Below are 23,855 nucleotides of genomic sequence, written 5' to 3'. Positions count from 1 at the left end.
CTTCAATCCCAGGTGGGTTTATTCATCCTGCAGTTGTGCCAAAGGACCTGGGCAGGGAGGGTCTCCTTCTGCTAAGCCAGGACCACAGAGTAGACCCCCTAGAGTGTGTTTGGCCACCAGCAAGTGGGATGTGTGGGGTTTGGTTGGTGTGTGAACCTGGTGCTTGTAGGAGGCCAAAGAAAATATTTGTTTCCAGCTTAAGGAGCTGAGAGGGACGGAAGGAGGGTGTCGGTGTCTGGAAGGAGTAGCAAGAGGCCATCTTTATTGTCTCTTAGTGCAGACTCGCCGCCCACCATGAACCACCATTGGCAGCAGATACGTTCTTTGCTTATAATAATATTTTATTCTCTTGTTAATTATGATGTTTTAAATGTGCAGTTTATAGTTGACTTCCTTTGCTAATGTTTTCTTTTGAAATTTTTTAAGATATTTATTTATTTATTTATTTTGGTTAGCTATGCATTCTGCCGTTGACCTCTTTTGCAATGTTTTATTTTGAAATCTTTAGGATAATATTTAGTTTCCTGTTAAGAATGTATACTTTACTTGTTGATTTTCAGCAGTAATGTTTCATTCTGAATTGTTGTTTTGTTTTTGATGTTTTAACGTGTTGCAAACCGCTTTGAGATTATTATTTTTTCTGCTGAAGATATAAAGCGGTATAGAAACGAAATGAATAACAACAGCAGGGGTGGGAGTGGGGGGAGAGCTAAAAGGCAGGGCTGGAAAAATCATTTCTGATTCAGAGGGGCTAGTGCTGAGCGTTTCAGGAGCTAGTCGTGCACTATTGTGGATGCTGGAGAAGCACCTCAACTCTGCTCCCCCCCGTCATATCCTGCTGGTTACGATAGAATGCTTCTTTCAATTTTTTATTTTAGCAGGTGGAGGGGAGGAGGAGCCCTGTGGGTGCTGGAAGGGGGCTGTGGAAGGCACATGTATGGGCGCCATGTGGCCGCCCCCCATCCTAGGCAGTTCTCTTGCTGCTGCTTGGATACCAGTTGTCTGGGGTCTTTCCCACTCCCCACAGAGGGGCAGCTCTTAGAACTAGTGTGGCTGGACCTGCCCCTTGTGGGTGGGTGAATGAATGAACGAATCTTTATTTGCATCAGCCTTCGGCCATAGCAATAAAACAATACGATATACAAAGAATAGAAATAAAAAGTCAATTATATAAAATACATTTTAGGGTTTTGAAGCCTTGTGGCTGGTTGTTGAGTACACACAGATGGCAGTCTATCTGAAAGCCCTTGCCCCCACCCAAAAAGAGAGGGAACTTTACTCTCCTCTGATTTTGCTGCTCCATTCAAGACTTTGAGCTGGGGAGCGTGCTTGGTGCATCTTGTTTTCTCGCGGGAACAAATACTGGGTGAGAGTTTTGAAAGAGGTGGAATCTTGGTCAGACCTTGTGCTGTTTCTGCATAGCAAAGGGAGAGAAGAATTAGGAGGTGGGGGGGGAGAGCCTTTTGGGCCTCCTGCCTTGAGCGCAGCCTTTCATTGACTGTTTTTCAATGTCTCCTCTGATCTTTTTTCTTTCTTTTTTGGCATTGGACAATTTCTTTAATGAGCACGATAAAAAGCACTTTTTTAAAAGCAAAGGCTTTGCAGTCCTGTGTACAGGTACTAAGCAGTATTTCAAGTGGCATTTTATTATTATTATTATATTATTATTATTTATTTCATAACATTTGTACACAGCTTGATACTAAAAAACCTCAAAGCGGTTTACAACAAACAAAACATTAAAATCAAAAGTAAAGAGTGTATGAATAAACATGCATGGGATTGTGCTATTTGGGGAGGGAATACTTTGCCATAGGTGGCTTGGGGACAACAGTGTCTCTGTGTTAGAGGCTTAGGTGGTTGTGTTTCAACTCTTGAGTTTCTCCAGCAGGTCCCTGGCTTGGTAGGAGTACAAGGGCTTGTGCGCCTCTCTCCCAAGCGACCTGTAAACAGGCAAGGAACTTGTAGGACCCCCCCCCCCCGATGTTTCTAGACTCCAAGCAATTGTGGCTAGTGGTCAGGGATGATGGGCTTAGAGTCCACAGTCTGCCTACCTCCAGATTAGGGAAGGGGAAGAATGGAGTGATGAAACTTTGCTGTAGGTCTGCTTGTTTCAGGCTGGACGTGGAACTGGGCACAGGGCGAAGCAGCATTTGAAGTGGCAGGGTGTGTGGGTATATGTGTGTGTCTGTGGGTGGGTGCTAGGAGCTAAGCTGGTGCCTTTATTGTCCAGTGAGGTTCCTGGAGCTGGTGGTAAACCCAAAGGATCAAGGAAGCTGGTGATCTTCACACTCACATAGGAATGTAGGAAGTCAGTCCCTTGGTTCAGCTGGCTCAGTGTTGTTCACACTGGCTGGCAGCAGCCGTCTAGGGTTTCAGGCAGGGGATATTGCCAGCCTTACCTGGAGATGCTGGGGATTGAGCCTGGAACCTTCCACATGCAGGGCATGAATTCTGTACCACTGAGCCATGACCCATCTCCTGCTTGCCATTGCCAAGGAGCCCTGTTGTATCTTCTTTGTGTGTTTTGAGATAGCAAGAAGCATCTTTTAAGTTCCCATGAGACACATGCATGTCTTCTCAGGCTCAGAAGTTACCCTCCGTGAGCTCTGTGTATGCCCAAGAATGTTTCTAGCCCCTTTTTGCTGTCCTTCATAGAAAGAGGAGGAGTAATTCTGGGCAGGCTGCTTTTACCCACCGTTAGTAAAGGTAAAGGGTAAAGGGACCCCTGACCATTAAGTCCAGTCATGGCTGATCCTGGGGTTGCGGCGCTCATCTCACTTTATTGGCCGAGGGAGCCGGCGTACGGCTTCCGGGTCATGTGGCCAGCATGACTAAGCCGCTTCTGGCGAACCAGAGCAGCGCACGGAAACAGCGTTTACCTTCCCGCTGGAGCGGTACCTATTTATCTACTTGCACTTTGACGTGCTTTTGAACTGCTAGGTTGGCAGGAGCAGGGACCGAGCAACGGGAGCTCACCCTGTCGCGGGGATTCGAACCGCCGACCTTCTGATCGGCAAGTCCTAGGCTCTGTGGTTTAACCCACAGCGCCACCCGCGTCCCTTACCCACCGTTACTGATCTTCAAAAAACCCCAAAAACCCTTATAAGCTTCAGAAGAATCCCAGGGTTTGTAAAACACCTGGGGTAAGCTGAGAACAAGAGGTGCTTGTTAACAAGAGTTAGGACTTGCAGTCTGATTTTCTACCCTCTTAAAAAAGAGCATCTTCCAGTCCCCAAATTGCGCTTGTCTTTCTAGTAATCGCTGCTTTCTCCGGACACCATGACATTAGGAAGTCTGTTTGTTACAGTGTAGGAACCTGGCCTTTGGAGTGGCACTGAAGGAAATTGAGCTCCCTCCCATTACGTATCAGGGCAGCCAGCATCTCTTACTGTCTTTCTGGCACCTGCTGAAGACCTTCATATCCCGACAAGTGATTAAGTCAGGGGAGGATTGTACTTGTCTCTACCTGTCTCTACTTGAATAAATTGTTTGGAAATACGCTTTTTCGGTTGATGTTATTGTTAATGGCTTTGGAGTGTTTTATGGGGAGCAATTTATAAATGACAGAAACAATTAAAATAATCATGGGTCTTTGGGTGAGGAACATCTTTGCAAATATTTTCTGCAGAATTGGAACCCTGAAATGCGACAGCAGAAACTATTAAAGGGTTTTCTTAGCATAATGGGAGATACCTATAAAAAACCGCTGATCAAACAGATAGGTCCCTTGAGTCTGATGGCGCCTCAGCTTGATTTAAATTAGTGGCTTGAATTTTTTATTTTTTATTTAAAACCAGTCCCTGTAGAGCCTGCTGACAAAAGTATGTCTCCACTAGCAGATCTCAGTTCATCATGCCTTATGTTTGGTTTGAAGAGCAGTTGGCTGTCAGTTCACTGATGAATCAGTGGTAATTGCAGAATATGCTGGTAGGCCAGGCAAAATAAAATCTGTTGTGTGTTTCTGTCTTTTGTGGAATAAGCATGCTATTTTGTGTTGTAGCTTTTTATAGTTTCCGATGACTTAAAAATAGACTTCAATCTTTGCATATCATGAGCGTTAGAATACGGCTTTACCTTGGGAGTTGGTAGCTAATGCAAACTGGCCCTACTTCCTTCCCTTTTTATATTGCAGGGGTGGGGCACATTTTCAACCCAAGGGAGGCATCCTTTCGAGGGCCAGGGGCCAAGGTGGCTGTCCAAGCCAAATCTGTGTCTTGTGATGCTTGCTGTTACGCAGTAGGTGGGACGTGGGTGGCGCTGTGGTCTAAACCACTAAGCCTCTTGGGTTTGCCGATCAGAAAGTTGGCGGTTCGAATCCCGCCCGACGTAGGGAGCTCCCATTTCTCAGTCCCTGCTCCTGCCAACCTAGCAGTTCGAAAGCACATCAAAGTGCAAGTAGATAAATAGGTACCGCTGCAGCGGGAAGGTAAAAAGCGTTTCCGTGCGCTCTGGTTTCCGTCACGGTCAGGGTAGATTTGATTTAAATCAAATTTAAATCACTAGTCAGTAAGACTTGATTTACTGGACTTAACTGTCAGGGGTCCTTTACCTTTTTTTAAAGACTTGGTTTAAATTTTTTTTTTTACAGAAAGACTTATTCTTGCTGGTATAATCTTAATATTTACTAGCAGATGAAGGTTTCATTTTTGGAATAATAAATTTTCAGAGTAGTTTTTACAGTTATATCAAAAATTACTAATTTGGTTATACTATTAGAAATACATAGACAGGTAATTATGAAATTATTGTGAGGTTTAATAAGTTAACTGTTTATATTTGGACAGCTTTTCTGCTGTACTTTATTGGAAGGAGAAAAATGATCATTTCCTTAATAACAATTTAAACAATTTATTCAACTAAAGCAATAACATTGTAGCATATGTATCCCTGTTTGTTAACTGATGTGGTTAAACTTAAGCAAAACAAAAAACCTTAGACTGAGTTTTACCACACATGAAAAACCTAAAACAAATCCTTATTTCCTGATGAATAGCCTTTGAACTATAATGCAACTTAAATAGAAAAATATTTAGAAAGCTTTTTCCTCCAAAAGCATTTTATTTTAAAAATCTGATTTTTTTAAAAAAAAGATTATTTATTTACTTATTTTATTTTTTTAATCATTGATTTTTATCCACCCTGATCACGGTGTTTCATTGCACCAGAAGCGGGTTAGTCCTGCTAGCCACATGATCCGGAAAGCTGTCTGTGGACAAACGCCAGCTCCCTTGGCCTGAAAGTGGAGATGAGCGCCGCAACCCCATAGTCACCTTTGACTGGACTTAACCATCCAGGGGCCCTTTTCTTTTTACCTTTACCTATGCAGTAGGCTACGTACCAGCCTTGTGCAAGCAACAGTTTTCTACATGCACCTACCTCTCCACCCTCCCATCCAGACATGTAAGAGGCGTTAATCGCTACGCTGGAGCACTTTGCAGCCAGGACAGCTTGTTCTGTTTTTTAAACCTCACCGATGGCAGGAGAGCTTGCAAGCAAATAAATACTTAATTAGAACAATTAATGGTTTGATGCTGTGCAGGGTGTGCAATGGCATGGGGAAATAGGCAAGATTTCACTGTGCTGTCCTAGTCCTTTTGATGAGTGTGAGAAGCTGGATCTCTCACATTTGGAATTTGAAAATTGATAGCGCTGTTTCTGTTACACTGTCCTGGGGAGGGACCTCTTTTCAGTCAGGGCTGCATTCGCTCCTGGGCAAGACCAAAGTGGGCAAAGTAGCAGTTGTGACTCCTTAACTTTTGTCCGGTGAGCTAGATTCTGTTCTGTGCTGTCCAGGCAGGCAAGAGGCATTGCCACAGCTCAGGCCTATGTTCCCGCCAGGCAGAGGCACAAGAGAGGGCAGTGGCAGACAGAGGTGTGTCCTGGGGACAGTGCTGAGGACCAGATTGAGAGGTCTGGAGGCTGGAGGTTCCCACCCACACAGTGCTACAGTGAGAAGCTGCATTCTGTGCTTTTTACTTCTGTTTGCCAGTGGTTACATTCCGTGCATCATGAGAGAGAGAACAGACTAATTTAAAAAAGCTAAAAGGGGTATGTAACCTTTTATTAGGTTTCAGGTGCTTTACATCTTGAGTTTCATCTCCTCATTACATTACTAACAGTATATGGGCCCAGCAAGGAACAATTGTTGCTAATAATAATAATAATAATAATAATAATAATAATAATAATAATAATTTATTATTTATTCCCCACCCATCTGGCTGGATTTCCCCAGCTACTCTGGGCGGCTTCCCACAAAATATTAAATTACAGTACTGTAGTTTGTCAAACATTAAAAGCTTCCCTAAACAGGGCTGCCTTCAGATGTCTTCTAAAAGTCTGGTAGTTGTTTTTCTCTTTGACATCTGGTGGGAGGGCGTTCCACAGGGCGGGTGCCACTACCGAGAAGGCCCTCTGCCTGGTTCCCTGCAACCTCGCTTCTCGCAGCGAGGGAACTGCCAGAAGGCCCTCGGCACTGGACCTCAGTGGCCGGGCAGAACAATGGGGGTGGAGATGCTCCTTCAGGTATACTGGACCAAGGCCATTTAGGGCTTTAAAAGTCAGCACCAACACTTTGAATTGTGCTCAAAAACATACTGTCTCTCCCCTTTGAGGCAATAAATGAGGTCTAGCAAAAGTACCTGCTGAACATAGCATTGAGTCAGGCTTTTGGGTTGCTTCCGGGCAAGGTATACGCAGGAGGAGCGCCTTCCAAGGCTGCCCTGCATCTGTCCCCAATGTGATGGGAGCCGATTGCAGCACAGTCTGTTGCACTGCTCGGATCTTCATATCGGCAGTTCAGGGACAAGACTTGCCCATCTGGCTTACAGTTTGGGAGCAGAGATCAGAAGGGCTGCAGAATGGACTTGGAGCTGCCCTTGAATGGCCCGACTGCACGGATTGCAGTAGCCCATGTGTGGCTGCCTCATTGAGGAGGGGCCATCGTTCTGCATCAGGGTTTGGGGATATTGAACTTGGGCCGCATTTGTGGAGTCTGGGAAACCTGATGGCTCCTTCTCTGCTGCAGAGTAGGGCCCGGGGGAAATCTGTGACGGCAGCAGTGGGGTGGATGGGGAGACATCATTCTTCACCTGCCCTCTGCTTTCCCCATACTGTGGCGAATACTCTGTCTGGCTGGGGGAAGATTGCATAGGTTTGCTTCTTGCTTGCCTGGATTCAGAATAGAGAGGGGTGTGTAAGTTGTTTGTAGAATAAAATTTACATTCGTTGCTCCGCCCGTTTTTGTCCCTGGCTCCGCCCACCACTCACTTGTGGCCCTCAGGCTGAGAAGGTTTTCCTGTTCCTGTTCCAAATGCTTGGACTTCCCAACTGAAGGATCTTAATCAGGCAGAGAAGGGACACTGCCAGTCAGAGTCGACAGCACTGGTCAGCTTGGTCCAAGGCAGCTCCTTGCACATCCCCTTACAAGTATTGACTCCAGCATCCGCCCTGGCTTCGTGAGCACTGCTGGTTCTCGATAGTTGCCAAGCTGGTCTTCAGAGAGTGACCCTGCCTCTCTGCAAGGCAGAATCACAAGGATTCATGCAGATGGTGGCATTGTGGTTGTGTGCTGTTCAGGGTGAGAATCTGTTCTGCCACGCTGTGGAAAGGGATGAGCAGAAACACTTTTTAAAATTGCAGGTCACATTTTTTAAATGCTCCCATTTCTGCTGGGCTTTTCAATAGGGAGCCTTTTGGCCCGAGGCATGTGCTGGCTGGTGCTGAAGCGAGTTGTAGCCCAAAACATCTGGAGGGCACCAGGTTGGCAAAGGCTGCCCATTAGCATGCTTGCTTTACTAGTATTTGGCAAGTGACGCCCAAACCGCCATGCTTTGCCTAATATTGCAGTGGCATCCTGCATCCATTCATTGTCACTGATGAACTTTACAAAACACATTTTTTTCTGCAGGAAAATTAAGTGTTGCAATAATTTCCACCCCGCATTGCCCCCTTATCCCGTGGCTTTACCAAAGGAGCCTTCCTGACTCATGGGTCGTGACTTTGTGCACCAACTGACCTTCTTCCTCCTTGCTCTTTCCAGCTGCCTTTCCGCATCGGCTGAACCTTTTCTACCTGGCCAATGATGTCATCCAGAACTGCAAAAGGAAAAACGCGATTGTGTTCCGTGACACGTTTGCTGAAGTGCTCCCGGAGGCTGCCGCTTTGGTGAAGTAAGTTGATGGCTTCCCCCTGCATTTCTCATCCAACACAACAAAAGTCTTTTTGTTTTGCTGCTGTCCAAACTCAAGATCTTAAAATCTAAAATAATTTTGTGATTTTAGCTCTGAAGCCACAGGCTTTTGTGTTAATATTCAGCTCTGGCTGGGGCAGATGGGAATTGCAGCCCAAAAACAAACTAGAGGACACCAGGTTGATGAAAACTGTCCTAAGGGAAAGATATTGGGGGGAGATTTTTGCCTTTTCTAAGCGAACTATCCCTGTTTTCAGGTGTTTCTTGACTGCCTTGATCTAACCCCTGGTTTTACAAGCGCAGCACTGTTTGCCCTTTTGTAAGAACAAGTTGTGCTAACTGAAAGCCAGGGTGTTGCCAGATGAAAAGACACCTTAGTCCATCTGTGAGCTCTGTCAATGTGTTTGTTAAATTTGCATATGGAAAAAACAGTCTACAGCTTCACCCTTTAGACGCATGTCTGTTTCATGGTAGGAATGCACCTCCAGAGTGGAGAATTTGGGGGAAGAGACTTTAGCGAGTGGCAGATCCCTGCACTAGCGTTGTAAGATACGTGCTGAGGCTCAGACTACTATCTATGTCAGAATGTGCATTTTTTTGTGTGTGGAATTGGGGGGGAAATATCAGTTGTACATATTTTAGTAATTTGCCCCAGCCTGTGCTGGTTGCTATCTCCACCTTCAGAAAATTATTGAAAGAGAAGGTAAGGTGAGAAGCCTCCTTTTTGCATTTTATTTTAATCAGCCATCTCTTCTGGCACTTTGTATGTCCATAGAGGAGAGGGCGAATTGATGCGCTAGAAACAGTCATGTGTTATCTATGTGTCCTTTTCAGAGATCCATCAGTCTCCAAATCTATAGAAAGAATCTTTAAAATCTGGGAAGATAGAAATGTGTATCCAGAAGAAACCATCATGTTACTGAAAGAAGCTTTAAGTAAGTTCTCCATTATTCTTTTTCACATCTGTGCAGTCGTGGTGATGACTTAGAGGGTGAGTGAGGCAGTTTGGTTTGAGATTACGAGGACAACGTTTTATCTTTTAAATCCATTAACTATCATCTCTCTGCACCTGCACAGAAGTCAGTAGTGGCATTTTGCTTAGGGAAGAGAATTCTGGACTGTCTGCTCCAGGTTGCTGTGGTTTACACCTCTTGCCACTTAATTTCCGTCCTTAATTTTAAATATCTGAAAGGTTACTTAAATATACAGCCCTGGGGAAACCCAGCCAGATGGGCGGGGTATAAATAAGAAATCATTATTATTAATATTATTACGATTCTATGTGACACTGGTGAGTGATGCAATCTTTTAGCTTGCTGGGGCAACAAAGTTCCAGTTCAGCATTTCCCAGTGGAAAGTTCATGCAGTACATTTTTGTGTGCAACGGTAAGGAAACTCTCTCCTGCTCCCCTGGATCCTCCTTTGTCTAGACTAACCTAATAGCCCCACGGAGTAGCATTCGTACACTGAAGCCTCACAGATGGTCATGATGTTGCACGATAAGTCCTGCTTTTGCTATTTTGACGATGCTTTTCGTCTGGGGTGCTGGTGTTGGCAGGTACCATCTCCCTTGTAACGCTGCCCTTGGATGAGTGCCCCAGTCAACAGACTTTTCTCGCTGCAGCAAGAGATTTTTAACGTTGCTTTCCAGGTTATCTATAGCCCTGCTGTTTCTCAGAGCTTGTTTGTCTGCAGAGCCCCTGCAGTTTAAATGCTGGGCTGGGTGGGCCATGAAAATAGAATGAATTCTGGGGAGTGGCATGTTCAAAAAGTGTGAGAGACTTCCGTATTTAATTTGCACGGTGGAATCTTTCAAGTCCATTTAAGCTGCCAGACATCCATGGACATAAGGCTTCCTGTCTGCGCTCACAAGCCAAGCGAAAGGGGCTTTTAAACTACTGCCTGCAAATTCACTTGAGGTCCCAACTCTGTTCCTTGAGATTGCCAACTTCGTCCTTTTCATGTAAAGCCTGGTTGAAATCCTGAAAGGCGGAGGGACCCGTCCTCAGAAGTTTCCGCATTGTAAGCTCAGATTTTTGGTTTTAAGTCTCCTGCTGCTTTGCCTTGTCAAATGTTTGCCAGCAGGTATCAACCTCTATTGGTCTCTCTCTTTCTCTCCCTTTTTTTATTTTAAACATGCATAGAGACTCCTAAAGGGCATCCCATAATCTCAGACTGCAAAACAAAAAACAAAACCAAACAAAAATGTTTTCCAGGTTCCACTTTCAAAGCTCAGAAGCAGCAGAAAGAAACTCAGAGCAAACAGCCAACTAAGTCATGGAAGAAACCTCAAAGTAAGGAAATCCTCACGGGAAACGGTCTGAGCTTTTGATATTTTAACCTCCTTGAGGAACAGCCTAGAACAGACACACACACACCAAAAAAACACACCTCACCGTAGGCACTCACGGTGCCTTGTGTTCTTCATCAGGCTGGCAGCGTCCTTTGCTAAAGGCAACAAGAGAGGAGCTTCTTAAAATTATGCAGGACATATCACTGTGTTTAAATTAGCCCATGGTGTACAGAGAAAAGATGTGGTGGGGTGTTTAGGGGAGCTGGTGTTAGTATATTGAAAGAAGGAGAGACAGCACACATGATTAGTGAGTGGCAATTTACACCTGGCCGGTCAGACTTGAAGCCAAGGACCTGCATCCAGTGGCGCAGGACTAGGTTAACTTAAACAGCAGGCTCCTTTAAATGCAGCGGGGAGAGAGAGAGCACGCAGATAACAAACCGTCTTTGGCATTCTCGGAGAACAGCTTATAAGTCCACCAGCACAGCAGCAGTACAGACAGGAAAGCCCCAAATGGCTAAGAGAAGATGACCAATGGGACGTCAGACAGGAAAGGCTTCTGTCAACCGCATTAGGCTAATGTTTGGGAGTTGGGCTTGGATCCACCTGGAAACCAGTTTGGCACAAGGCCGAAAGCCTGTCTCTCTAACGGCACGTTGTTCCTCTGTCAGGAGAAGAGACGTAACAGAGGCTGCAAATAGTCTTCATTTTGCTAAGCAACATCTGGATTTATCCTGGAAGGAGTATTCTGTTCTTCCTCTCTGGAAGCAGCAAATTAGAGCAAGGAAGCTAAGGCGTTGCTTTGCAAGCATTTGGCAGGGGTGGGGGGTACCGCAGAATGACCCACCTCTCACAAGAAGTTGCCCGTCGCATCTCTGCATTAGTTGCTGCCCTGCACTAGGACAGAACAGGCATTCATGCAGAGAGAGGAGGGGATTCCTCCTCTTGCCTCTTTAGAGTAAGAGGCACAGCAGTGCGCTCAGAGGTTTAGAGGGGGGGATGGTTGGTGGCAGAGGGCTGTTCCTGGGGAGCAACCAACCCGGGTGTATCACTCTCCCTGCATGTGTGAAGCATCCGTGTTACGATTGAGTGTGGAGGGAGGATAGTGGCTTCCTGCTGGGGGATTTTGCACAGACCCTTGCATGTGGGAAACGAAGGAGGGGGTTCTCCTCTAGAATGCTGCCCCTGCCTGCACTATCTTCCTTAAACACCTTGTTCCTTTGTTCCCACAGCCTCTACAAATCCAAAAGCCGCACTGAAGTCCAAGATTGTTGCAGAATTTCGGGTAAGTCCAGTAACCTCCTCACCTTATTCGCTTTGTGCGTGGGCACGAGACCCGAAAAACCGTCAGTTTGCAGCAGGGATGACAAACTGGTGGCCCTTGGTGCTCAAGTCATAAAGCAGGCCCTGGGGGCCAGAGGTTGCTCGACTCCAACTCCCAGCAGCTGGTACAGCCCCTGTGACCAGGGAGGTTGCTGGTGGGAATTGGCATTCAGAGACAACTGCAGGCCCACCGGTTCCCGGCCCCTGCCTTGAACTCTGCACCCATATCTGCCTTAAGACGGAGTGTCAGTGAGGTAGCAGAGTGGATAGGCTAGACGCTCCAAGGAGCTCTGCATGTTTTTCGAGCTACCCATAGGGATGCGGGGGTAAACAAGAAAGTTAAGAGGAGCCCACTGGATCAGGCCAGTGGCTCATCTAGTCCAGCATCCTGTTCCCACAGTAGCCAACCAAGGGAAGCCCACAAACAGAATCGAAGCACAATGGCACCAGCCTCTCTTGCTGCTGCCAGCAGCTGGTCTGAACGGGAAGGCAGAGCATGGCCATTGTGGCTAGTTGCCCACTCCTGCATGAATTTGTTCAGTCTTATTTTGAAGCTGAGGGGCGTAACTACCTCAGTGAGAGGGTATTCTGTAGTTTTAGAACCCACGAAGAAGTGCTTTTTTGGAAGCAGCACAAATATGGCCAGTCCCCTCTATTTGAAAACATAAAATCTAGCATGTCTTGCTCATTCATTCATTCTCTCTCTCACACACGTAACCGGTCATGTGTTTGGATGTATTTTGACATATCCACATATTTTAAAAAGATTAGAAGGGGCAGATTTGGAAATCGTATTACAAAGGCAATTTGTTTTGGGGTGCATGTGCCAGAATAGCAGGGCAAGACTATGCTGCAAGCTGCAGGGCCAAAGTATAGATCCTGGAGCCTTGTTAGCAGCTTGGTCAACCGGAGGAGGAGGAGGAGAGAGAGAGAGATGCTGAATCCTGGGCATATCCGGGGCCTGCGTGTTCTTGTTGCTGGGTGTGTATTTAACGGTCACCTTTTGCCCACTGCCACACAGTGTGTTGCCCTGGTGGTTGAGATGGCAGTCAAGAGGTCAGAAATCAGCACTGTACATGAGAGGGAGGTCAGGGAATTGGGTGTTGGTGGGGAGAGGGGCAGAGAAGCTACCCTAGAAAAATGCCACGCCGGAAAAATGTCTTGTGTGCCCCACACCTGCAACGGTTTCCCATCTTTCTGTACACCAGTGGGACTCCCTCCCTACCCCAAGAATTGGAAGCATTTGCACTGCATTCTTCTCCCTGCAAAGTACTTTCAGCTTCATAAATCAGTTTGCTTCCATTTTTGTGTCTGACGGAATCCACATCTCTCTCATTTTCTCTCCCTCCTCCCTCCCCATCCAGCCACAGTCCCTGGTTGATGAGCTGCTCTGCTACAAGCGTTCCGAGGACCAGATAGAGCTGAAGGAAAAGCAGCTCTCCACCATGCGAGTCGACGTCTGCAGCACCGAGACCCTGAAGTGCTTGAAAGGTGCAGTGCACAGGCGGGGCGGGGCATCGGATTTCCCTTAAGCCACGTTACCTTAATAACTGCCCAAACCCTCATATAACCCTGCCTGTATACAAATACACACACTCCTATCCTCCCGTAACCACCACCAAGGTGTAGGGTCAATGGCTTGTCTCCACAAAGTTCTGCTCAGAGGAGATCCAGAGTAGATAGGTCTACTAACTTAATTGGGTCTGCTCTGAAGATCTCCCAGGTGAGAGATGGGAGGGTCCACCATCTTCTGTGTGAGACAAGAATTAAAATCTACCTTTGAGAGAGGGCTTTGTATTGTATTCTAATTTCTCTCTCTTTTCTTTCGCTTTGTTGAATATATATGTCTGAGTAGGACTAGCACTGACCATCGCCTGTTGATTTCTTTCGGGGGAGGAAGGGTTGGTCTCTCTTGCTTTCTCTCCTCCCCCTGCTAAGCCAAAAAAATCTCTTTCCCCTTTCAGACAAAACAGGGGGAAAGAAATTCTCCAAGGAGTTTGAGGAGGCGAGTGCCAAGCTGGAAGAGTTTGTCAACAGCCTGGACAAGCAGGTGAAAAGCGGCCCATCCTTGACAGAGGTGCTCGAGAACGCGGGGATCTTCTATGAAGCGCAATACAAGGAGGTCAAGGTGGTGGCAAATGTGAGTGCAAGGGGCTTCTCCACTCCATAAAGCAGCCTCCCGGCTGAGCACATGGTGCTCTCCAAGTGTTTGGGACTACAACACCCATCAGCCCTGGGCATTGGCCAGCAGGGCCTGGTGGAGCTGCCATCCAAAATGTCCCACAGGCACCAAGTTCAGAAAGGCTAAAGCATCAACTGAGTCAGTGTAGTTAACGCAATCTCACGTTCACTGGAAACCTGTGGCTTTCAAACTGCGCTATTGGGTGTGGAGGGCAGTTTTCCTCCAGAACTCTACTGAGGATTTCTTAACGAACAGATCGGTGGTGAGCAAGCACCCAGTTCTGTGTTGCTCTGGGCAGCCACAGGAGAGCATTGGGCGTGCTCCAGAGTGTCCTCTTGGTTCGGGCGGGGCAGCACCCAGGTGTAAGGGACAGGGTCTCTTCAGTGGTGGCACCAAAACATCATCGAGTTGGAAGGGATCCCGAGGGTCATCTTGGAATCCCTTCCAATTCTCCAACCCTTCTGCAACCACAGCTAAAGAATCACTGACAGATGGCCACCCGACCTCTGCTTAAAAATCTCCAGTGAAGGAGATTCCACCACCTTCTGAGCGGGAGTCTGTTCCACTGTCAAACAATCAGGAGGTTTTCCCCCCAATGTTTAGTCAGAGTCTTCCTTTTTGTAATCTGAATGCAATGGTTCAGGTCCTACTTTCTGGGCAGCAGAAAACACAAATATTTGTGCACGCTTGTTAAAGGTAAGACGTGAACACGGCTTTTCTCTCTCATTCCACCGCTTTGGCCAGGCTTACAAGACCTTTGCTAACAGAGTGAACAACCTCAAGAAGAAACTGGACCAGCTGAAGGCGACGCTTCCTGACCCTGAGGAATCGCCCGTCCCCTCCCCGAGCATGGACGCCCCTTCCCCGACTGGCTCGGAGTCTCCCTTCCCTGGGATGGGGGAAGACGACAACTCCCCTTCCCCAGGGGCAGAAAGGGAGAAGTCTCCGACTCCAGAGCCCGCAACGGACAATCGTGACGTGGAGGACATGGAGCTCTCTGATGTGGAGGAGGAGGAGGAGGCCCCAAAGATCATCGGTAGGTTGTCCATCAGGGTTTTTTTTGGGGGGGGGTGGGCTTTGAACTTAGGGAATGGCCACATGTAAAGATGGTTCTGGACTCTGCCATTCTGGGGGGTGGGAAGAGGTGAGGGATCTGTGGAGAAACGGGCGGGCAAACCATCATTGCGTCAGGGAGACAAGCAAAGCGGTGGTTCCCAAATGGGCAGTACTGTCCCCTTGGGGGCACTGGGGTTACTTAAGGAGGGGCACCAGAGTTTTAAATGACTATCAGAGTTTGGAAAGTTGGCAGCAAGAGCTGGTTCAAGCTCATCAGTTTTGTTGAACGAATTAAACTAAATAGGTTGAATCAGATTTTGTGATTCAATATGCAGTTAATTACTGTTTTGAATTTTATCATGTTCTTTCCATTGTGGCTCGTGCAAAGCGCTATTCTATATAATGCTTTTCATAGGTTAAGAGTAGGGGGCACTGGGGATGAATTTAGGAAACCAAGCTGGCAGTGGCCGCAGAAGGTTTAGGAAACACATAAACTGCCACATTGGGGGGCAGGCAGGATAAGGAACTGAAATGGTTAGAATTGTTCTAAACTTTGTTTCGCACACACAGACAGAGTAATGCAAACACCATGAATGACCATATGAATGAATTCTGTGCATTTTCCTTCTCCAACCTCATGCCCTTTGGATGTTTGGCTGCCAATCCTATTATCCACTGTGGGGAGTGTATTCTAAAACACCTGGAGGGTCCCTGCTTAGGGAAAGCTGGTGTGGACTGAGCAATGCCCTCTCCTCACTGTCTCCTCTCTGTGTCTTTTGCACCAGTGGACGAACGGAAAGAGAAGCCGGCTGTTTCCACAATGCCCCCTGCGAAGATGGCTGAAAGCGTCCCAAAAATGTCTCCTTCCACGACAGCAGCAGCAGCAGCAGCGGCAGTGCCACCACTGCAAGCAGCAGCAGCAGCGCTACCTGCTCCGGTTGTGGCAACACTGGCTCCAAGCCCCATCACCCCTACAACCCCTAAGCCGGCCACCCCAGCAGCACCCCTTCCCCAGTCCCCTGCCCTCGCCTTGCCGAACCTCGCCAATGTGGATTTGGCCAAGATCAGCTCCATTCTCAGCAGCCTCACCTCGGTGATGAAGAACACAGGTGAGAGTCGCGTGTCCTGGTGCTCTGGGACAACTGGACTGGGTCTTGGGCATCTGTGTCAAGGGGTGGAGTCCTTTGCAGGCTGAATAAAGGACGCAAACTGGGCGTATGTTCTCCTTGCACAACCTACCTCTGTGCTTGTTAGTTGTGGGAGGGGCAGCGGCACTGAAGCCCCCGACACTGGAAACCGCACTTGGCCACCCTTCTTGGTGTGAGGTCTGCTTGCTCCCTTTTCCCAGCATATCTTTGTAGCCAAGAGAGCTAGAAAAGTTTTTTTTAAAAAGGTGGAAATGTTTGGGAAACTGAATTCTCCTCCAAACTCTGCTTTTTACGGGTTTTCTTCACCTCCACAAAGTCCTAGCCCAACCTGACTTCCCAGCCTTTGGCACCCTCTCTCCCTCTTGCATTTTTTTTATACGGTGCGTGAGCTTCTTGGAGTTTTGGGGTGAACCGTGGTCTTTATCCTGGCTCAGGAGTGTGTCAGGCCCAGAGGCTTCTGTATAATTCCACGTTGTGCAACCTTTTCTTCTCTCCAGGCGTCAGTCCTGCCTCGAGACCTTCGCCTGGCACCCCAACCAGCCCAACGACACTGATGAGCGGCCTGAAGACCGCAGGGATGGGCCCCCTGACTGCTCCTCCAAACCCTTTGGCCAATATCTTCTCCAAAGTCGAGATCACCCCCGAAAGTATCCTCTCGGTGCTCTCCAAGAGCCAGAGCCAGGCTGCACCAGGCCTGCAAGGTAAGTAGATAGCCTGGGAGGGATGAGGCCGGTGGTCAGACTGGGCGAGCATCAATGGGGGACTCCCTTGCTGGAACGGACCTTCTTAGTTATCCCCCCTGGCTGATGCAGCTTGCTCCTTGAAGAGCAGCTTCGAGCTTAAAATGTGCCAGAATGTCCTTAGTATTGTTTTCAGGGGGAATGTTTATTTAGGGTGATTTCATACTCCTAGTTAACCCATTGGAATCAGCCACCTTGATGTTGGATGCCATCTTCAGCTTATATTCATTTTGCAAAGGTTGGGATCCAAGTAAGTTCAGCTTAATGGACTGAGATTCAGTTGTGTTGGGTAATTTAAGCAGTTCTACTCTTAAGTAGATGGGTGGCGCTGTGGGTTAAATCACAGAGCCTAGGCTTGCCGATCAGAAGGTTGGCAGTTCGAATCCCCGTGATGGGGTGAGCTCCCGTTGCTCGGTCCCTGCTCCTGCCCACCTAGCAGTTCGAAAGCACGTCAGAGTGCAAGTAGATAAATAGGTACCCCTCCGGCGGGAAGGTAAACGGCGTTTCCGTGCGCTGCCCTGGTTCGCCAGAAGCAGCTTAGTCATGCTGGCCACATGACCCGGAAGCTGTACACCAGCTCCCTCGGCCAATAAAGCGAGATGAGCGCTGCAACCCCAGAGTCGTCCGCGACTGGACCTAACGGTCAGGGGTCCCTTTACCTTTTTACTCTTAAGTAGGACTAACATTTGAGACAACCCAGTCTCCCAAAATCACAGTGATACATAAAATAACTTGTGGCCACGTGCCTGCTTGACTCGGGTGGAGGGGAATTAGGCCTCTCAGAGGCCACGTTGAGATTGGCACAACTGTGTGGTTGCAGATTGGGGCTTCCCAGCCCCTTGACCACCAGCAAAACAGTCCAGTAAAACAGTTAGATAAAATAACAACCTGGGTTGGCTTAGATTCTAAAAGGATTTTTAAAAGAACTGGCAAAGGTTCGCTGAAAGGCTGCTGCTTTATGGAGGTGGTTCTCTTGCCCCTCTTGCTTCTTGATCAAAATGTTCCTCTTCCGCTCCAGGTCTCTCCTCGTTCCTGCAGAGTGTGGCTGGAAACACAGCCCAGCCCACCGAGATGGCGTCGCAGAGTACGTCGGCATCGCCGGCCAACACGACGGCTTCTTCTGTAAAAGGAAGGAACATTTCCTCTAATGCTCAGCCCTTCATGCCCCAGAGTTTTGGCTATTCTCCAAATTCTTCCTCCTCGGCTGAGGTCTCTTCCACCTCGGTCAACAAGGTTCCTTCTGGGCACGGTGTGGGGCTCCCCAGTTCCAGTTTCAAGCCTCCCACCAATTCCTTGGGGTTCTCCGGCTCCCACAATGTCAGCCCTTCCCTTCGGCCGGCTGAGAACCCCACGAGCCAATCCTCCGAGCTGGCGGAGGCCAAGCTCGAGTTAGAACCCCCTTCCCCGAGTCTGGAAATGAAGATACACAACTTCCTGAAGGGGAACCCAGGCTTCAGCGGCTTGAACCTCAACATCCCCATTCTGAGCAGCCTGGGGTCTGCCGCCGCGCCCCCCGAGAGCCAGTCGTCGTCCTCTGATTTCAACCGCGGACCCACAAGCACCTCTATGGATAGCATTGATGGGACTCCCGTCCGGGACGAGAGGAGCGGGACTCCGACTCAAGATGAGATGATGGACAAGCCGTCATCCAGCAACGTGGACACCATGTCGCTGCTCTCAAAGATCATCAGCCCCGGATCCTCTACTCCGAGTAGCACAAGGTCACCCCTTCAGAGCCGGGATGACAGCTACCCCCAAGAATTGTCCAACTCGGTGTACAGGTCCTTCAGCTTGAGCCGAGATTCTCCAGCCAGCATGTACAAGCAGTCTTCTGATGGAATAGAGCTGCCTTCCTCTTTAATGGACTCCCCGCAAGAGAAGTTCTACCCAGACACCTCATTCCAGGAGGATGAAGACTACCGTGACTTTGATTACTCCGGCCCACCGCCTTCTGCTTTGGTGAACCTGGAGAAGCAGCCAGGAAAATCAATCCTGAAGTCCACTAAGCTTTCTGACCCCTCCGAGTACCCGCCTGTTCTGTCGAGTTACGGTCAACGTGCCTCTGGGTTTGGCCTGAAATCTGCTTTCCCCCAGTCAATGAGAGCTCTCCACGACCAGAGCGAAAGCTGCGACCCATTGCCTTCGCCTGGAATATACGGGGGCTATGGTTTGCGGGGAAACGACTCCGGCTCGGATGCTTCGCCTACGCCGAGCAAGAACGATGTTTTCTTCCCACCGGATTCCAATCACAACAGCTTGTCCAAACCCATGCCTCAGAAGCAGTATCCAGATTCCCCACACTTGGTCCCCCAAAGGTCGCTTTTCTCACCACAGAACGCTCTCCTGGCCCCGGCCAGTAGACTCCCCACGAGCAACGCAGACAAGCCCGTCGTGTCTTCCATCTCCGCCACTTCGACCATTGAGTTCAAGAACATGCTGAAGAACGCCTCCCGCAAGCCCTCGGACGAGAGCAAGCATTTCGGCCAGGTTGCGAAAGGGGGTCCCAGCGACAGCACGGGCCTCTCGGGCCTCGGCCAGGTGGGGGTTCCTCCCGGGGGGGAGCAGCAGAAGCAGCAAGAGGAACATTACCGGATCGAGACCAGGGTGTCGTCATCCTGCCTAGATTTGCCCGACAGCACCGAAGAGAAGGGAGCCCCCATCGAAACGCTGGGCTACCACAATGCCTCCAGCAGAGGCATGTCAGGCGAGCCCATTCAGACAGTAGAGTCCATAAGAGTCCTTGGGAAAGGGAGCCGAGGCCACGGGCGAGAGACCCCCAGAGCGGGGTGGTTTGAGTTGAGCAGCGCAGGTAGTACCTTCGATAACGGTCCTTCGGGTACGACGGAGATGGCGCCCATGGGTGGCGGCGGTGGTGGCGGCGGCAGCGGCGTGTCCAGCTTCCCGACCCAGTACAAAGACCGTGGGCCGCCGTTCCAGGAGAATGTCAACAACTTCCGACCCGGAGGCTTTGCCGCTGCCGCCTTCGACCGCCACGTGCCGCCCCCTCCCCTTGAGCACGGGGCGTCTTTCCCCATGGACCAAATTGGGCCGCCTCCCCCCACAGGCCCTCAGTCCCTGCCTCCGAAGGATCTCGGCAGCCTTTTCTCTCGGGACCACTCAGTCCCCCCGCCCCGGATGCCGTCGGTGGATCACGCCGGCCCTTTCTCAAAGGAAGCCGCCTCCCCGCTCAGCCTGCCCCACGGCGTCCCCCCGCCCCCGCCTCCCTCCTTGGAACGCAGCGGGGTGCCCTTCCCCACCCAGCCGCCCCCTCCTCTCCCCGGGGAGCACGGCAGTGTCCCGTTCTCCAGCCCGCCGCCCCCTCCCGGGGACCTCGGACTCCCGTTCCCGGCTCCCCCTCTAGCCGCCGAGCGCCAGAGCCCCTTGGCCGCGCACCAGGGGACAATGAAGGAGCATTTTAGCATGCCGTCGGGAGCATCTCGGGACCAGCTGGGCCAGGGGCAGCGCGACCACGGCGGCCGGGCGAGAGAGAACATGGGCCTGGGCACCCTCCCAAGAGATCCTCTGGGTGCGGCCCTTAACATCAGCTCCTCTGTCCCCCCTCACCGGGACGCCACAAACCGAGGCGGGCTGGGGGTGAGAAACCAGAGGCCGGATTTCCGACCCAGGGAATTGTTCTTAAACAGAGACCCCTTTAACAGCTTAAAAAGGCCTCGGCCCCCCTTCGCCAGGGGCCCCCCCTTCTTCGCACCAAAACGTCCCTTCTTCCCTCCCAGGTACTGAATGAAGGTGTTCCAGAACTTTTCTAGAGAGCGGCGGAAGTGACATGTTCACTTTCGTTTTATGTTTAAAATCTTTTCTTTTAAAACAAGAACAACAAACCAGTCTGCCCCTTAAAGGGCCCCACAACTTTTTTCGTTGTCAATTAAGGTATGTTCTGTACTTCAATGCATTTATTGCATTCTCCCCCTCCCCCCCCCCCATTTTCATTCTCTTTGCTTGTTTGGAGGGGCTTTTTAGTTGACGGCCTAAATTTAGAGAGTGAGTTTTGGTTTTGGCTTTCCTTTTTTGCAGAATAACTAAAAACCTAACCATAAAGTGAACGTAGAAATAAAGACTTTTCAGTTCATGAAACATAGGGTTATATTTTTAATATATATATATATATTGAGCCAATGCATAGCAAATTGGGACTCCCCTAGCATTGAAGTCACAGTTAGGAGAAAAGATCCTAACACAATTTAGGAAGAGAAAAGGTCCAAGAAGTCAAAGCTTGCCTTTCATGCTGTCGCTTTTAACTTTTCTTGTGCCTCTTTTCCTATTTTTTTTTGGGGGGTGGTCAGAATTACTCTCCCCGCACCCTTCAGTGACCTGGGCTGATTCTTCATGGGCACATTTAGTATTTGCTTGAGTCAACTGTAGGGGAAAGGGAAGGATTTGCTATTTCTGTGCACCTGTTAACCCCTTTTTCTTGCTTCCTTGCAGTCCTTTAGGTTCTCATACATTTCTCAGATTGGCAAGGGATGGGAACGGGAGAAGCCCATGCCGGAATAACTCCACTTTGCCTGGGGTCTCAAGGGCTTTAAAGAGATTGCTATCTGGAGACAGGTTAAAAACAGGGTGGGTAATGGGCAAATTCTATCCTGGTGCTTATAGCCGGCTGAGGCTGCTGGAGTCATTTTGAGGGGGGCGGGCGGGGAGCAGATATGGCCCAAGCTCTCCCCCTGATCACCTTCCTCTTGAAGCCAGCTATGCATTGCTAAAAGCTGCTGCTTCTCAGTCCCTCCCTCACCCCCAAATCACAAGAGGGCAGGATTTGGCCAGGACTCTGCTGAGCGTTGCTAAGCTCTCCTGCTTTTTCTGAACTTAGTTTGCTCAGATAGCGAGCTTTGCGCTCTTTAAGGAGAGGAATGGGCAAGGAGGTGCCATCAGTCAGTGAAAACGGCTTGGTTAATGCGTAGCATTTTGTACAGGTCATCTGTGCCTCAGCAGACACATTGGCCTAGTGAATTTCAGCTCCCTTCAATTGGGTTCCACGGAGAATGGCTGTACCTGATGCCAGGTGACTCCTGCTTCCTTCTCCTCAAGTCTTTTCCCGCTTTCCCTCCCCCAAAATCCCTCCTCGAGAGCGGAGCTGTTCTCAAGTTGCCAGATGAAGTCCACCCAGATTCTCTTCTCTACTGTCTCCCCTCCCACCTGTTACCTGCCCATTTGCCTCCTTATTTTTCTCTCAACAAAGCTGTGGGCATAGACGACTTTTCTGTAAAAACTGGGATTCAATTAATAGCCACGTTTCCTTTAAGGCGACAGGAAAGTTGCATTTAAAAAAAAAACAAACGTTAGGAATAATCTGCTATTCTGTGCATTTGAAACAATATTCCACAGCTCATATGTGCACAGTTTTCCTTTTTTAAAAAAAAGTACATAGCATGAACAGTTTTTATATATCAGGTAGATCTTGAAGGTCCAGGGATTATGAAGAGTTTGGTTTTATTAAAACCTGACAGTTTTAAAATGCCAAGGCTCTAAAAAAGGGGGGTAGTTTTCCCTACAGTCCTCCTTGATCCACCCAATCTGGGTGATGTCTACTCCCAGGGGTTTTCCCCCTGAAAAATTAATTTTAGCGAATGGCAGACCTCAAAAGGGTAAACTCAAATTCATTCAGATCCTGTTGTTCTGATCCCCACCCCTAAGCAGAAGAGATTGTCACTATCCATATTAGGGGTCTGTGACCAGCAGTTCTTGAGCTCATCTCTTACCAAGAAGCAGGAAAGTCAAGTTTAAATCCTCTCGCAAGCTGATTGTGCAGCTGGCAGGACCCCTCTCAGAGATCCCTGGTTGCTACTGGCTTGTGAGCACAGGAACCTTAACACTCCTCCCCAGAACTGAAATTCCCAGAAGTGCTTGCAGGGAGGGGGCGCCCATCTGATAAACCAGCTTAACCTCGCTATTGTGAAGCTCCAATTGCACCTGCCATTCAGAAAAAAAACATATCTCTCCTCCCCACCTTGTGACAACGAGGGAGCTAACAACAGTCTGTGGCTAATCTGTACAGCTAATCTCTCTCTTAACTGCATGGCTTCTGGTGCCACTCTAGATTAAAGTGTTTCATCTTTAGACATTAGGGAGGTTTTGTGGGTCTACGCCTCCCCCCTCAGAAACATCACTTACTTGCATTATCCTGTATATAAACCCATGGGGCTGAAATCCATCGCAGCTTTCTCCCGCGTTAGACCAGTGCGTTTTGACGTGGCCTGTTCAGCAGAGCTTTCTTGTGAAGCGTTCCCCGAGTCGGCTTCTTAGATTTCCCCACGGTTTCTTCAGAACAGGCTTCACAATTTGCAGAAGGACTCAAAACCAATATTGAAAACGAGCAAAGGTGGTTTGGCGGCGGCGCGGTTTTCTTTGTTTTTCCTTCCTAGGAGAATAGAATGTGAAACTTCTTATTTCTGCTGCTCTCTTTCTCTCTGTGGCGATTCCATGGATCCTTTTAAAAAAAGAAAATTAACCCGTGGGCGATGAAAAGCACCCTCAGAGTTACTGCTACTCAAATTGCCACAGAATGCTAAGATTTGGGGGGTGCCATTGTGGCGGGGGGAGGGCTTCTTGCAGGAAAAGGGAACCTGTAAGGAAGACAAAAATATTTTAATGGTAAGAGTTCCATGTCTTTCCCTCTTCTCCCCCAATTCTCTCTCTCATATATATATATATATATATATATATATATATATATGAGAGAGAATGATTTTGTGCTTTTACTTTAAGATGTTCACAGTTAGCAATGTACATATGTGTGTGTAAAAAAAACAAAACAAAAAAGGTTAGGTTGTTGGACAGGGAGGATTTCCCTGTCTCTTGTTTCTTCACACACCCTTTCCCTTTGCTGTTACTTTTGTATTTCACCTGACAAGGAGAGAAACAAAATGGAAATAAGAAATAAACATGTATTTTTTAAGGAAAA

The 23,855-nt window shown here is 48.6% G+C and overlaps 1 protein-coding gene across 4 annotated transcripts in view; it reads left to right on the top strand.

The window, feature by feature from the left end:
- The window catches only part of RPRD2 (regulation of nuclear pre-mRNA domain containing 2), a 37,335-nt gene extending 13,480 nt beyond the window's left edge, over window positions 1-23,855 (top strand). The window contains exons 2-12 of one of the 4 annotated variants that reach the window (XR_014542640.1): window positions 8,045-8,174; window positions 9,029-9,129; window positions 10,339-10,488; window positions 11,720-11,772; window positions 13,175-13,301; window positions 13,775-13,950; window positions 14,737-15,028; window positions 15,834-16,157; window positions 16,694-16,897; window positions 17,955-21,034; window positions 21,123-23,855. Coding sequence is in view for 3 of the 4 variants with exons in the window: in XM_083590940.1 (XP_083447066.1) it covers window positions 8,045-8,174; window positions 9,029-9,129; window positions 10,339-10,488; window positions 11,720-11,772; window positions 13,175-13,301; window positions 13,775-13,950; window positions 14,737-15,028; window positions 15,834-16,157; window positions 16,694-16,897; window positions 17,955-20,677 (4,280 nt within the window). In the remaining variant the exon portion in view is untranslated. Of the gene's footprint in view, window positions 1-8,044; window positions 8,175-9,028; window positions 9,130-10,338; window positions 10,489-11,719; window positions 11,773-13,174; window positions 13,302-13,774; window positions 13,951-14,736; window positions 15,029-15,833; window positions 16,158-16,693; window positions 16,898-17,954 lie in introns of all 4 variants that reach the window. The other 3 variants (XM_083590941.1, XM_083590940.1, XM_083590942.1) reach the window with 3 other exon arrangements.

Source organism: Podarcis filfolensis, assembly GCF_964270895.1.
Source record: "Podarcis filfolensis genome assembly, chromosome: 16".
Taxonomy (NCBI): Eukaryota; Metazoa; Chordata; class Lepidosauria; order Squamata; family Lacertidae; genus Podarcis; species Podarcis filfolensis.
This window is presented reverse-complemented; position numbering and strand designations above follow the sequence as displayed.